Below are 15,479 nucleotides of genomic sequence, written 5' to 3'. Positions count from 1 at the left end.
CATCATTCCTATTTGACAGAGGTGGGGAGCTAGACCAGCTAAAACACAGCAGAGCTGGGCCAGGATCCCAGGTCTCCTGACCCCCATGCCAGGGCTTACTGTATCCCATAACACTGGGGTGGCTGCACTGGGCTGAAGCGGATTATGGCTGGGAGTGGGGCGGTCAGAGCCCAGGGGCCCTTTTCTGAGTGTCAGAGACCCTAAGATAAGGAGAGCAGCCCTGCGGCTAACCTGGGCATCACTATTATTACAGCTGTCAGTGTCCCCTGGGGGAGAAAAGGAGAGCTGGGTGCTGGGTAAGGGGGTGGGTAGAGAGGCAACAGGGGAAGGGAAAAGGCAAGTGGTACTTAAAAGCCATCTGACCACCCCAAGGGCTCCCCAGGCAGCTGGAGCTATTTCCATAAGTTGTCAAAGGAGGCCTGGGAGAGGGAAACTGGCAGAAGGAAGGGAGCTCCCAGTCCCAAAGCTGAGCTTTCTTGAGAGCATCCTCCCTTGCTCTGGCCCTAAGAAGGCAGAGTCTCTGCCCAGGAGCACCGAGGACCTGCACTTGCAAACTGGCTTGCTGCAAAGGGCCACCAAGGGGCTTGGACTTTCTCGAGGGGCTGTTGGGAGCCACAGAAGGGTTTGGAGCTGCTGCAATGGACTGAGCCCTGGGCTGGGGTCAGGAGCCCTGTCCCTGAGTTCTGCACCTGGCTCATTCCCCACACATGGTAGATGCTCAAGAAATGTCTGCAGGTTTTGCGGGTGAAGGCAGGGGAGAATGTCAACTGGCAGGGAGGCGGGTGGCAAGAAGGAGTCACACCCTCTCATTTTACAACTGGAAACTGAAGGCCAGAGAGGGGAAGTGACTTCCCCAAGGCTTCACAGCTAATAAGGGGTGAAGAGAGTGGAATCCCGACTGCGGGCTGTCCTCCCCGCCTCCCCTTGAGCCTGAGCCTGTGTACAGGTACCTATTAGGCATGTGTGCCACATGTGGTGCATTTGTATTGCTAGAGAGTTATGCAGACATGTGTGTATGTGGATTGCATGAAGCGGCCGCAGTGGGTGGGTGGACACGTGTGTCTGCAGTGTCATGTGTCAGTGGACGTGTGTCTCTGGGGTGTCCTGTCAGGGTGTCAGGCGTGTGGGTGAAGGCCCTGGAGTTGCCTCAGCACCAGGAGGATGGTAGGAAGGTGGGGCTTGCTCTGGGAGGAGAAGGGAGGAGTCATGCGTCTGCCCACCCTTCACCAGCCTCCCACCCTCCAACGTGGCAGCTCACAGGACAGCCCTTTGGGTCAGAAGGCCCCAAACACCATGAGAGAGAATCAGCGACTGCAGAAGTTGCATTTCCCTGACTCATGCTTGGGGCTGCAAGCACATTCTTGGCTCCTGGACAGCATCTCAGAGAAAAACTGCCAGTGGCAGCCCTGGTTTCCCAGGGAGAAGGCCCACCATGGGCTGGCTATCCAAGCCTTTCTTGGCCACAGTTTTATCCTCTGTTAAAAGAAGAAAGGGGGGCTTCCCTGGTGGCGCAGTGGTTGGGAGTCCGCCTGCTGGTGCAGGGGATGCGGGTTCGTGCCCCGGTCTGGGAGGATCCCACGTGCCGTGGGGGCGGCTGGGCCCGTGGGCCGTGGCCGCTGAGCCTCTGCTCCGCAATGGGAGAGGCCACAACAGTGAGAGGTCCGTGTACCGCAAAAAAAAAAAAAAAAAAAAAAAAGAAGAAAGGGATGACGCTTCCTTCCAATTAACGTCCAATAATTAAAAGTGAGATATTGTTTAGGGTACCTGGCCACAGCAAAGGGCCCCATGAATGTCACTTCCTTGTCCTCTCCCTGTCCCAACTCCCCATCTTCCACAGACAAACAGTTCAAATCCCAGTTCTGACTGCAATTTGCTGTAAGGTCTTGAACTTAGCCTCCCTGAACCTCAGTTTCCTTGTGTTTAAAATGGAGACATTCTTACTTAACCTGAGAGTATTAAATATGGTAATATGAACGTGCTGGGCACTTAACATGTTAGTTTTTGTCCTAGGATTCTGTAGGGTGAGGACTGCCTCAATCTAGCCACTGGGGCTAGAGAGCCGTTTCTGCAATATCTGGCAGAACTGGGCCTGTGTACCTGGAAGGCCCAGTTAGAAGATAGTGTGGGAGAAAGAGGTCTGGGGCCCAGGGCATGGGCTCTGGCCCAGCTCTACCTCTGAATTGCTGTGTGACCTTGGGCAAGTTTCTGCCCCTCTCTGGGCCTCAGTTTTCCTCTCTGTACAATGTGATGCAGTTGGATTCCACGGTTTTCTATTTCCTGCTGCCCACACCTCTTGGGACATGGGATTTCCAGCTGAGCCTCTGTCGGGGGTGGGGGTGGGCAGGAACCGCTCCTGCTGGGAGCAGAGGCATTGGAGGAACCCAGACCTGAAATGCTGGAGAGTTTCTCTGCATTTCAGACTCTTTCCTCCCTCCAAAAACAGTGCTTTTTCCAAAAAGTGCAGCCTGGGAGTGTGGGGGAAGGGCTGCAGTCAGCAGGGCCTGGGCTGGGCTCAGAGCTAAGAATAATGTGGCAAAGGCTCTCCAAACTTTTTTTTGCTGATCTTGGAAATTTAAAGGAGCCATTGCCTTTCTTTCTTCAGGGAGGTTGCAGGGAGGCTGTGCTTGGAGTCCAGTAGACTCAGGAAGACACTTCCCATCACTCACTCACTGGCCACGCTCACCATATGCCTTTTCTGGGCATGCCATGTGCTGGGTACTGGGGACTCAGAGTGAGAAGAAATCTCTGCCCATCCAAAATCTCCAATGACATTCAGTGACCATACAGGGTGATGACACGGAGATAACGCAGCACAATGCCATAGAGGAGGCTTCTGACCCAGTCTGAGCTACAGTATCGGTCTAGTGAGTCTGGTAGAGAGTGTCCAGACCCAGCCCCCTCCCTAGGCCTCAGCTTCCCTATTGGTATATGGTGGGCATTGGTCCTTTCTACTCTGACCTTCTAGGATTCTGGGTTTATCTAACAGAGTGAGCCTCAGTTTACCCTTCCCCCTCAGGGCCGTCACTGAGGGTCGTAGCACTCAGCTTTCCCCTAAACTTCTGGTGAGGCTTCAGAGAGCTAAGAGATGAAAGGGTGTGGAGGAAAGGAAATCTCTGCGGGATTCTGACATCTGGACCTGCTGAAAATCAAGGCAAACCTCTCTTTCATTACACCAGCTTTGATGGACCCTTAGCTGACTGGCCAATTACCACCTGAGGGCCAAGCTGGGGGTGGGGTAGAGGGTGGAGTTGGGCCTGGGACCCAGGCGATTTTCTCAGTTTCCTTGAATAGCAAGGACTTATTCTTAAAGACAATACACAGATGAGGCAGAGGGAAGTACATGAAAACCAGGACAGCTGCACCAAAGAGATGGACACTGCCCTGAGGCTAAGAGATTTTGTCAACAATCAGACCTGTCCTAATAAAAGGATACTGGTCTGCCTCCAAGGGAGGTGAGCTCCCTGTTCTTGGAGGAACCTGGGTGCTTGCCTTTTTGGGGTACTGCAGAGAGGACTTCCGCTAGGGGCTACAGACGGGAATCCATGACCTCTGAGATGCCTTGCAGCCCAGAGTCCTCAATACTTTTATTCTAAGATTCTTTGACTCTGAGAGCAAACATTCTAAGATTCCTTGTATGAATTCAAAGATTTCATGGGGATATCATATTCTGTGATGACTACCTTAAGGTTCAAGTGATCTCTGATTCTTTGACCCTGATTCGAAGAGTCTGAAGCTCTTGGGATCTAAGGTTTCCCACAATCCTTGTAATCAGACTTTGAACCTAAGCCAGACTGAGAAGTTAGTCACTACCACCACTGGGGTAGCCAGAAAGTGCCCTCCCCTCACCTCTGCTGCCAGGGACCTGGATGAGTCATCTTTTGGGTGCTGGGCTTCATTTGCTCCCCAAGATCCAGAGATGCACCTGGAAGCAAGAAGATATTCAACACAGTTTGTTGATTGAATGAATGAGTGCGTGAGTGAAGTGTCTGTCCCTTCCTCTCCATACTGGGGTCCATGGGTTATCTATGATTTCCCTATTAAAGATTTGGGGGAGGGAGGGGGATGTCCTAAATCATCCTCTACCTTCTCAAGTTCCCTACTAAGATGTACATACCCCCCTCAGAATGTTCATCCTAAGGGCAGGGACTTTGTCCTGTTCTTGCTTGTGTCTTCTGCACCTGGAATGGAAATGAATACCCCAGCTTAGCTCAGAGCTCAAGAGGCTATCAACTGGGGAAGGGTGGGGCAAGAGGAGTTGATAGTGAGACCTGTGGGAGAGGACCCAGACAGGGAGGGGGCAGGGACGACCAAGGACGGAGAGACAGAGACAGACAGAGACAGAAAAGGAAAGGAAGCAAGGAATGACATTTCACAAAGGAACTGAGGCCCAGAAAGGAAAGTAACTTCTTTAGGGGCACACAGCATATTACTTAGTGGACAGCCAGGGTTTTCTTCCTGTGCACCCCTCCAGGCCCAGGCAGACCATGTGGTGTTTCCCAGGTGTCTCCAATACTTTCCTAGGTGAGGGTCAGGTACTGGGACTGGCCCGACCACTCTTCCTGTTGGGTTGGCCACTGAGGTTGAGCTCCAAGGTGTTCAGGATAAACTGCACACACAGGATAAACTGGAGAAGGGTGCTGCCTCCCAACCTCTGACCACCTCCCCTGAGAGGAAGGAGAGGGGCCCTGACTGAGGAGGGGGTGTGTAGAGGAACCCAATTAAGTTTCAACTCAAAAATGAAGGAATGGATCCACTTGGAGGCAGAGCTGCTGCAGGGAAAGGGGTGCTGGAAGGAATGTGCAATCAGGGGTAGCTGGCTTGTGCAAAGAGTCTTGGGGTGTTAGGGGGCTCCTCTCCGGGGAGTTGGACCCTGGAGACCCATGTCCCCTCCAGCTAAGTGTTCCGAGCTCCCACTAGGGTGCAGAGTCTCAGCTGAATCAAAGGATGCCTGCTCGCTCTGCAGTCGTGCGGGCCCCGGGCGCCCAGCCTCAAGGCAGGGGCTCCCCGGGTGCCGCGACCCCGTCCGATGAGGGGGGCAGTAGGACCCAGGGGCCGGGTGACTGCCCGCAGAGGGAGAGGCGGGAGCCGGGGCGGTTTGGGGGAGGTCTTTGGCTTTTTTTGGCGGAGCCGGGGCGCCCTCCGGAAGCTTTTCTAACTTTCCAGAAGTTTCTCGGGACGGGAGGGAGGTGGGGTGGGGGAACGCCATATATAGATCTGGAGAGCGGGGGCGCGGCGGAGAGTGGAATCCGTTCGCGGCTCGAGTGCGGCACTGTGACTGCGGTCCCGGCGCCAGCACAGCCCGGCCAGGTGAGGGGCGGGGGCGGCCCGGGTGGGGCGGGAGCTTTGGGGGTGCTCAAGAAGACGAGAGGGGAGAGCGGCCCGCGGGAGGGTTTAGGGGCCACTCCAGAGCCCGCAAACTGGGGTCCCTGGCACTTTGGGGACAGCTGGAGGGTTCGGCATGGAGAACCCGGGGCTGGGGGGTGAGGGCGGAGCGAGCCCGAGGGCCAGAGCAGAGATCAGAGCCGGGATGGGGAGTCGGGGCACTCAGAGGGCCCGGAAAAAGTGCAGGGTTCCGCAGAAGTGTGGGGCAGGGGTGCTGGTGGCAGAGAGGAAACAGTGGGGCTGGGAGCCGGGATGCTGAGGCTCGTCCCTCTGCAGGATCAAGGAGGGAGAAGATGGGGTCCGGAATGCCTTCCAGCAGGGACAGGGAGGCCAGGCTGGCTTTGCATGTCGGGGTGCCTCCAGTTGTGGGGTTGAGGCCCAAGGGCCAGTGGACCACCCTCCTCACAGGCTTGCTGGGGGGCATCTGAGCCTCCTGAGGTAGGGTGGTAGGAAAAGGAGGTGAAATAGCCTTGACTTTTACTTGGCTCTTGGGGTCCCCATGGTTTGGGAGGAGTCCCCCACCGCGGCTCCATTTCTGATCGGCAGCCAGCACCAGTCTCCCCCACTTCCCTCCAAAAAGGGGTGCGTCCTCCCACAGAAGGGACAAGGGGGCGCTCCCTAGAAGGCTTTGAGTCACCCACTCTAATTCTGTCCACCGCCACCTGGTTCCTGGAGTAACTGCAGGGTTAAGGCTACTTAAGAGGCCGGGGTTCCCTGCCCCCAGCTTAGGGACATTCCTGAGACGGCTGGAGTGGTGGAAGAAGAATGAAACCGCTTCCAGCATGACCAGAAAGGCCTGGCCCCTCCTCTTCCCGGGCTTCCGGCTGGTCCCGCTGGTCTGCAGGGCCCGGATGGAGGCCGGATGGAGGCCGAAGGAAAATCAGGGGGCTTTGGTTCCCTGGAAGTCTCTGGCTGCGACCACACCCTCCTGTCCTCAGGCAGTTCATCTGCCCATCCCCCCTTCCTGAGGCCTCCGCGCCCCCTCCTTTTGTCTCTGGTCACCGGGATTCCCAGCAGAAATGTTTTTTCACGGGCTGTGTAACAGGACACCACATCCAGCCCTCCAGAAGGGGCTCTTTGGGTGCTTCTGGGAGGAAGGAGCCCTGTGCTAGGAAGCCTGACCCCCACTGATCCTTGGTGGACTGGAGGTGGCTCCCTGCCCGCTCTCTGGCCTCAGTTTCTCCCACTGTTTGGTGAAGTGAATGACCTCCAAGGTCATTGTAGATCTGGGACTGGTTACGTCTTCCTTCTGCCAGGGGCAGTGCAGACAGGGTTCCATATGGGGGCTGGGCCTACCAGGCCCCCTCCTCACCACCACGCCAGCTCTGCCCTATCCCATCCTCCTCACTCTTCTGTTTTCTTTCAGAATGAAAAAGGCAGGCATTGACCTCCCCCTGAGGCAGTTTCAAGGTACTTTAGCCCTCCTCAAGTGTTCGAGAGCCCTTCTGGTGGTCCCCCCCAGCATCTGCTTCCCTTCCCTCTACTTACAAAAATCTGGAACCCAGTCTCAACTTGGCCTGGCTAGCTGTGGGCACAGCCCTTGGTTCTGGGCTCGTGTATTTTTCTTTATGGGAGTATAAATCTTCTAACCTTAGCCTAAGGGCTAGGATTTCTCTGTAGCAACAGGGGCTGGGCTGTGGGAGGCTGGCTTGCTTGCAGTGACTTGCCTTCCTCCGTTCCTACTGCTGGGTTAACAGGGCAGCCCTTCTCCATAGCTGCACATCTCCCTGCAGAGAGTGACGTTGCGGGCTGGAAGCTAGGGCCAGGGAGGCTCCGTGGCACCCACTGGGACCTGAACCCAGGCCTCCCGCTTCCCGAATAGGAAGCCCCCCTCTGCAGGCGGGTGCAGATAATTCAGTTTCCAGCCTGCCACGTCACCCGGCGCAGGAGCGCAGCTGTGTGGCTGCCTGAGGAATCCCAAACTAGTCATTTGGAGCTTTCTTAAAAAGCCCCTCCCAGCCCTTTAAGGTTCTGGTTGGCTGGGGGTGGGGCTGTCAAGACAGTGCCTGCCACGTGGCAAGGCTGTGAACTAGACTCCGAGACTGTCTCTCAAGGGGATGCTGGTGGCCTCTGCAGAGGTCCCAGCTCTGGCATCAGCTGTCTGGACTAAAGGCGGCCTTTGAATAGGATGACCATATATATATGCCTGTTGTCCTGGCCTAATAATTAGTAGTGTCCCATTTTACACTCCTAAGTGTCTTTTTTTGTACAATAATTATATGGCCGCTCTGCCTTTGACGCTCCAGGCCTGGTGGGGAAGTAGCTAGGGCTGGGAGGAAGGCGGCCTGGGCCCTGAGATATTCCCTTCCCAATCTGTTCTTCAGGGTGAAATTCTGTCTTACCTCTGCAATCCATACTCTAGGCTACAGATCTCTTTGATACCTCCCCCCAGGCAGCTGTGGGGCTCAGTGGCCTTCCCTCCTCCCACCACCTCTCCCCATGTACCTTTTGCTTCTCCTCTGCACCGCACCTCCAAGGAGGTGGCAGCCCAGGGAGGGGGGCCTTGGCTTGGTTCACAGGATGGCTGCAGCAGTAGAGTCTTTGCAGAAAGCCAGTGCTCCCCAGGCAGGCTCAAGGCCTGAGGGTCGTCCACCAGGATTCTGAGTTTTCCGTCTTCTTGAGGACCATGAGATGGGATCTGCCAGAGCCGTGGGATCACCGCGGCTCCTTCCAAACCTTCCCTTTGCCATGTCACCTCCTCTTCCCTTGTGCTGCCTGGAGAAGCGGAAATGACCTCAGATTGGAGGAGTGTGGAAATAAGTCCATGTGGAGAGACTGTCCTGATGGGAGGCCCCAGAGAGGGGAGAGGGGCTTGTCCTAGGGGCCACTGCTACTGCTGTGGTTTGAGGAGGGGACCTGAGGGCAATCTTGAAGCCACAGAGTAGATGGGCATGTGTAGTGATGACTGTCAGATGGGAGGGAAGAATGGAATCTGAGGTGGCCCAGCTTCCTGGGAGAATGAACACACATCTGGCCACCAGCCTCTGGTGAAGGGGTGTTGGTGTCATTGTTCCTTTGAGCTGTGACTTACCCTCTCCCTTAGTATCCTTCCTCTCAGGAAACCTTCCCCCCCCCCCCGCCGGCCCCCCCAGCTTTTGTCCTGGGGATTTCACATCCGCTCCAGGGGCTGTGGGCAGACGGGCAGGCAAGTCCCTGCCGAGACAGAAGCCCGGGCATGGAGACCTAGACCCATACAACTTGGAAAATGGCGCCTGAGGCTCAGAGAGGGGAGCACACACACATGCACACAGGCGAACTCAAGGTCACCCTTGGGGCAGCAGAGTCGAGCATCTGGACTCTCTCATTTAATCAGTGAACCAACTGGCGACTCATTAACATCCCAGGGCAGGAGGAAAGGCATTCGGGGAGGAGCAGGCCTATACCTCCACCCCACGTGACATCCTTTGTCCAGGCCCCTGAGTTTCATGCAGACCCTGAGCCCATCTACCACTTTTTTTTTTTTCCCACTGGAAAAGGGCCCCAGGGTTGTGTGAGATCAGAGCTAATAACTAAAGACCACTGGTTTGGGCAAGTGGCCCTGGTTTTTGTTCATTAAGGAACAGCTGAGGCCTCTTGTGTGCCAGGCACTGGGGATATAGACAGAAGCCAGACTGGCTAGGTTTCCTACCCTCCTGGAGGTCACAGACTAATTAGGGATGGAAACAGTACATAACAAACATAAGTCTAATGTTAAGTTCAGTGCAAGAAATCAATAGAGCTGAGGTGGGGATTTGCCTGCTTTGGCTAGGGAGTCAAAGAAAGCCTCTGAGAGAGTGGGCAGACGGAGACCCCCAATCTGGGCAACCCGGAGTTAGGTCCGGGCTCCCTAGAGCTCTGGGCCGTCTTGCTCCCATCTCCAGGGGACTTGGTGACAGCCAGAAGGCTAGGGATGGTTGTTGGCGAGGAACGACTAGGGCTTCAGGGCCGCCCTCTCTCTGCCACCCTCACAGGTCCTCCGTGGTGCTCGCAACCCGCCTCCCAGCCATGCGTGCCCTTCTGCTCATCAGCACCTTCTGCCTACTGGCCAGGGCCCTGGCCGCCGAGGTGAAGAAACCCGCGGCTACAGCAGCTCCCGGACCGGCTGAGAAGCTGAGCCCCAAGGCGGCCACGTTTGCTGAGCGCAGCGCCGGCCTGGCCTTCAGCCTGTACCAGGCCATGGCCAAGGACCAGGCGGTGGAGAACATCCTGCTGTCGCCTGTGGTGGTGGCCTCGTCCCTGGGGCTAGTGTCGCTGGGCGGCAAGGCGGCCACGGCGTCACAGGCCAAGGCGGTGCTGAGCGCCGAGCAGCTGCGCGACGAGGAGGTGCACGCGGGCCTGGGCGAGCTGCTGCGCTCGCTCAGCAACAGCACGGCGCGCAACGTGACGTGGAAGCTGGGCAGCCGCCTGTATGGGCCCAGCTCGGTGAGCTTCGCAGAGGACTTCGTGCGCAGCAGCAAGCAGCACTACAATTGCGAGCATTCCAAGATCAACTTCCGCGACAAGCGCAGCGCCCTGCAGTCCATCAACGAGTGGGCGGCGCAGACCACCGACGGCAAGCTGCCCGAGGTCACCAAGGACGTGGAGCGCACCGACGGCGCGCTGCTGGTCAATGCTATGTTCTTCAAGCGTGAGTCCGGAGGGGCGGGGCAGGGCGCGGTGGGGCGGGGCCTCCTCTCCCCGGAGCCCCGCCCCTGGCAAATCAGGTCAGTGTTCCCGTGCCCAGCACCACAGCTGGGGCTCCTTCAGTCCTCATTAACAACCTGTGGACCCAGAGGGAGGCACTGTTATTGCACTCTTGTTACATACGAGACACTAGATTCAGAGAGGTGTAGTGTTGTGTCTAAAGGAACGGGACAGAGATGCAAGCCCCACTGAAGGACTCCGTAAGATGTGCTCCTGCCGTGTTTCATCACATCAGAGTGTTGTTGCTTGTCTTGGAATCAAATTTAGTAATCAGTTCTATCTCAGTAATGAGCTGGAGAAAGGCTCCACATCTGTGATCATTACTAACCCTCAAAGCAACTTTGGGGGCAGGTGGTGTTACCTACATTTCACAGGTAAGGAAACTGAGGCTCAGCTAGGAGGAGAGAGCCCGGACTCAGGTCCAGGTGCATCTTGAATTGAAGATTCGATTTGGGCTTAATGTGTATTTTTGAGTACCTATATGGATAGCACTGTTCCTCTCACGGCATGCTGTGAGGATGAGGTGACCCCTCTTTTACAAATGAAGGGAACCAAGATAGGGGTGAAAGGTCTTGCAGCCAGTTGGTGACTGAGACTGAATTTGAATACACGTCTATATGTGACATAGGGCAGGGCTCATGCCACTGTCACGTATTCATGGTTTTTTTGGGTCATTTTGGGGGGCACAGAGACAGGGCTTGCAGACAAGAATTAAGGGTGGTCTTGGGGCATCCCCTGCCCGGGGCACAGACCTCAGTTAGCAGGTGGGGTGGGAAGTCTAGCTCAGCGCATGTTGCGCAAATGCCTGACAGCTGTCAGGGCGGAGGTGGACATGGTGGTAGCTAAGCTGAGGGTCCTCCTTCTGAAGGCACCCCCTGTCATGTGGAAACAGGTAGGCTCTAAATGTAGAGAGCCGTATCTTCAGGCAGCATGTCCTGGGGCCAAGACCCACACCCCCAAAGCAGGGAACATGTACTCTGTGGGCTGGGTGCTCGGAGGGAGGTGGGCCACAGTTGAGCCCAGAAGACTTTAACAAAGGCCTTGAGCAGGGAAAAATCCAGGGTATGCAGTTGAGGGGACAAGATGGGGGCATCTATTTCTGACCTTGTGTTCTACTTCCCACTACAGCACACTGGGATGAGAGATTCCACCACAAGATGGTGGACAACCGAGGCTTCATGGTGACCCGTTCCTATACCGTGGGCGTCACCATGATGCACCGAACAGGTAGGTGCCTTGCAGGGCGGGGTTGGGGGGGCAAAGTGGGGGCTTGAGGGTGCTTGGGGCCTGGCCCGCCCCCGCCCCACAGTGTTCCCAGCGCCGTTTCTGCTCTTCTCCCAGGTCTCTACAACTACTATGATGACGAGAAGGAGAAGCTGCAAATCGTGGAGATGCCCCTGGCGCACAAGCTCTCCAGCCTCATCATCATCATGCCCCACCACGTGGAGCCCCTGGAGCGCCTTGAGAAGCTGCTGACCGAAGAGCAGCTGAAGACCTGGATGGGGAAGATTCAGAAGAAGGCTGTTGCCATCTCCCTGCCCAAGGGTGTGGTAGAGGTGACCCACGACCTGCAGGTGAGGGATGGCCCAACTCAAGGGCCTGCAGGGCTTGGAGGGGGGCATGGCGCCTGGGGCAACCATTCACCAGCTCCGCAGGTCTGTCCTGAGCCCCTCTGGCTGTCCAGGCAGTACTGGGCTGTGTTGGGGGAGGAGGCATGGTCCCTGCCCTTGGGAAGATGGTGATAACATCAATAGCTAAATATTGGGTTGGCCAAAAAGTTCGTTCAGGTTTTTCTGTAATGCCGTACGGAAAACCCAAACGAACTTTTTGGCCAGCCCAATATAATTGAGCACGTGCTGTATGCTAGGCACTCTTCCTAAGCACTTTGCATGTATTAAACTCTTAATTCTCAAGACAACTTTATTAGGTAGGACTATCAACCGTATCTTACAGATGAGGAAAGTGAGGCTCAGGAAAGTTAAATAACGTATCCAAATTCACACAGTCAATAACTCAGACGTTTTTGCAGGCATGCCTCATTTTATTGTGCTTCGCTTTACTGCGTTTTTTTACAAACTGAAAACGTATGGCAATCCTGCGTCAAACAAGTCTATTGGCTCCACTTTTCCAACAGCATTTGCTCGCTTCGTGTCTCTGTGTCACGTTTCAGTAATTCTTGCAATATTTCAAACCCTCCACCAGCAAAAAGATTGACTCCCTGAAGGCTCAGATGATGGTTAGCATTTTTTAGCAATAAAGTATTTTTAATTAAGGTATGTACATTGATTTTTTAAGACATAATACTATTGCAGAGTTAATAGACTACAGTATAGTGTAAACATAACTTTTATATGCACCGGGAAACCAAAAAATTCGTGTGACTCACTTTATTGCAATATTCACTTTATTGTGGTGGTCTGGAACCGAACCCGCAATATCTCTGGGGTATGCGTGTATAGACTGTTCAAGCTGGAGGATTGTCCCCCATGCAGTAATAAGACTAATAATGGCTTTCAGCTCTGAGTCACTTGGCTGGAAACTTAACCAAACCCGCTCAACATCATTTCTCCCTCATGACCACCCTGGGTGGTGGGCAGCGGCTCAGAGAGAAGCAGTGGCTCGCTAAGGTCACCCTGGCTAGTAAGCAGTGGAGCTGCAGTTAGTTCTCAAGGTGAAAACTCAGGGTGGCCTTTTTATCAATCAGGAGAGAAAGATTTTTTCCTCTACTCGACAGGGAAAACGTTCATCTCATTCCTTCCTTGGATTCCAGAAATGATTCCTTGGCAGGTCTCTCACCTACAGAATTGTTTCAGACTTGTTGCTGAGAGAGCGTGGAGAGAGAAAGCTTGAGATGAGATGGGGCTTAGGCTCCAAACTGGAGACTAGCGGAGCTTGTGTGGTCTGTACTGTAGACGGCACCGAGGGTTTCCAGAGGAGCCACCTGTCTCCCTCTTGCGCTTGTCCCGACTCTACCCCAGCCCTTTCTCCTGCAGTTGCTGTCATCTGACTCCCCTTCTTTCTCCCGTGTTTTCCTGGCACCCTGGCTGGACACACTACCCGCTCTCCTGCAATAGATTGAGTTGGGAAATTCCAAGAGGGTGATTTGTGCAAAGTCAAGGGGACTGGAATAGCTGGGCCTAGAATGCCTGTCTCAGGACACCCTGACTCTCAGATCCCTAGGTCTCGTGCCCGTTTGGCCATGCTGGGGAAGTGCACTGTCCCGCAGAAGCCTGGGCCCTGAAGGCTGCTGTTCACTCAGCCGACAGTCCTTTACTGCCACCTCTTCTGCACTGAGAGCCAGGGAGAGCCCTGAATATGGGCCCTGCCTTGAGGGAGCTCTGAGCCAGGTGGGAGAGACAGACAGGACCACACACTGATAGCCAGAGGGAGGCCAGGGGTGCTGAGGCCCAGAGAGGCGCGGCTCCGGTCTCGTGGGATAGGGAAGCCTTCCCGGAAGACGTGGAGTCTAAAGGGCCCTACAGAGACAGGGTAGCCACTGAGATGCCATCGAGGATGCAGTTTCAGGGAGGCTGTTGAGTGGAGAGCAGAGTGGGACATACTGAGGGTTAAGGCTGCAATGCAAGCACAGGTCACAGGAAAGAGCTTGTCCTTGGCTTCCAGGGTGCGGAGCCTTAGAAGAGGGTGTGTGTGTGTGTGTGTGCGTTTTGACTTTTTACTATGGAAATGTATAAAAATATATTAAAGAGAGATTAGTATCAGGAACCCTCATGTATCCATCACCCAACATCAACCATCATCAACTCATGACCGATAAGGATTCATTTATACACACCCATTCCTCGCCCATCAGATTATTTTGAAGCAAATCCCAGACATCATATCACTCTGGAAAGGTTTTAAGCCCCAGAGTGATGGGGTCATAGCTGTCCTTAGGATAAGTCTTTCTCAAACGAGTGTGTCAAGAATTACCTGGAGAGTTGGTTCAAAAGGTTCCCAGCCCACCCCCAGAGATTGTGATTCCGTGGCTCTGGGCTGGAGCCAGGGAATGTGCGCTTCGTGTAAGCCCCTGGGTCACGCTGATGCTGGCGACCCACCAGCCACAGTCTGAGCAGCACAGGTCAAGGTGGCTCGGCGGGGCCAGGCATAGATTCTGCCTTTTCCCCCTGGGCCTTAGTTTCCTCATCTGTGACGTGGTGATTGGAAGCTGTTGCAGGGTTTTCATGAGAATTAGGAAAGCAGTGCTTGGCAGTGCCCACGCCATGTCTGGCACACAGAAGGTGGCAGGGAGCGGTCATCTCTGCTCTGAGGGAAGAGACGGGAGGAGACGGCAGGCGGTGTGGGTGGAGGGTGAGGGTCTAGGAGCCTTACCCACCGTGGCCTCACCGGCACTCACCTGGTCCTGCAGAAACACCTGGCTGGGCTGGGTCTGACTGAGGCCATCGACAAGAACAAGGCAGACCTGTCTCGCATGTCCGGCAAGAAGGACCTGTACCTGGCCAGTGTGTTCCACGCCACCGCCTTCGAGTGGGACACAGACGGCAACCCCTTCGACCAGGACATCTATGGGCGTGAGGAGCTGCGCAGCCCCAAGCTCTTCTACGCCGACCACCCCTTCATCTTCCTGGTTCGAGACACCCAGAGCGGCTCCCTGCTGTTCATCGGGCGCCTGGTCCGGCCCAAGGGTGACAAGATGCGAGACGAGTTGTAGGGCCCCAGGGTGGGTGTGGGATGGCACGGGGCAGCGGGAGGCTCCTGAGACACATGGGTGCTATGGGGGTGGGGAGCTGAGGTACTGACCTTGGATGGTCCACGGGGTGGGGGTGGGAAAACGGGGGGCTGGCTGTGTCTGAGCAGACCTTCCCAGCCAGGATTCACTCTGCCTGGACACAGGCCCCCAGATGTCAGGATGCTGAGCCCGAGACCCCACATCCTGAGGGAGCTGGGCAGTAGTCGTGGAGCCCTGCTCCCAGCCCTGGGATCCGGGCTGCCGCGGTCAGTGTTCATATTTATAGCCGTGTGCTTTCTCATCTGTGAGACAGAATCGAGCTGGGGACTCAGCCAAGCCCTCGTGGAAAGGGGGCCCTCTTCCTGATACCACCACCACCTCAGCCCCTCCCCGGCTCCCTCCCAATCTTCTGACTTCCCTCAACTATAAAACTAGGTGCTGCAGCCCCTGGGACATGTACCTGCCCCCCCATGGGTCTGACCCCAGCGAGGGGGTCGGGTATAGCTTATGGGGGGGCAGGGGGAGCTCTTGGGCAGACTCCAGTCAGGCATCATGGGGATGAACATTTTTTTTTTCCTTTTATAGATTTTCAAAGATGGGGAGGAAAGGGGGTAATGAGCCTTTGTTGCTGTCAAACAAAGATCTTATTTGTACAATTGTTTTTTTTCAATAAAATTTTCCAGTGAAATTTTGTCAGAGCATGGAAGGAGATTGGATCAGAGATTCCCATCTCATTCTTCCCCGGGGA

The 15,479-nt window shown here is 55.3% G+C and overlaps 1 protein-coding gene across 1 annotated transcript; it reads left to right on the top strand.

Annotated features, from left to right (window-relative positions):
* The first annotated feature begins 5,224 nt into the window (after positions 1 to 5,224).
* Positions 5,225 to 14,768, top strand: SERPINH1 (serpin family H member 1). Its single transcript, XM_082844347.1, has 5 exons — positions 5,225 to 5,307; positions 9,333 to 9,988; positions 11,173 to 11,271; positions 11,386 to 11,618; positions 14,411 to 14,768. The coding sequence occupies exons 2-5, from the start codon at positions 9,367 to 9,369 to the stop codon at positions 14,711 to 14,713; spliced, it is 1,257 nt and encodes a 418-aa protein (XP_082700473.1). The 5' UTR covers positions 5,225 to 5,307; positions 9,333 to 9,366; the 3' UTR covers positions 14,714 to 14,768.
* Positions 14,769 to 15,479: the final 711 nt, after the last annotated feature.

The sequence above is a fragment of the Leucopleurus acutus genome (assembly GCF_964270905.1).
Source record: "Leucopleurus acutus genome assembly, chromosome: 8".
NCBI classification, from domain to species: Eukaryota; Metazoa; Chordata; class Mammalia; order Artiodactyla; family Delphinidae; genus Leucopleurus; species Leucopleurus acutus.
Note: the sequence above shows the minus strand (reverse complement) of the source record. Positions and strands in the feature narration are given on the sequence as shown.

Bases quoted from the DNA above. Each gene is read 5' to 3' on its own strand.
- SERPINH1 (XM_082844347.1), top strand. From the start codon at position 9,367: ATGCGTGCCCTTCTGCTCATCAGCACCTTCTGCCTACTGGCCAGGGCC. The intron at 9,989-11,172 runs GTGAGTCCGGAG...TTCCCACTACAG, and splicing joins CAATGCTATGTTCTTCAAGC to CACACTGGGATGAGAGATTC. The intron at 11,272-11,385 runs GTAGGTGCCTTG...CTCTTCTCCCAG, and splicing joins CACCATGATGCACCGAACAG to GTCTCTACAACTACTATGAT.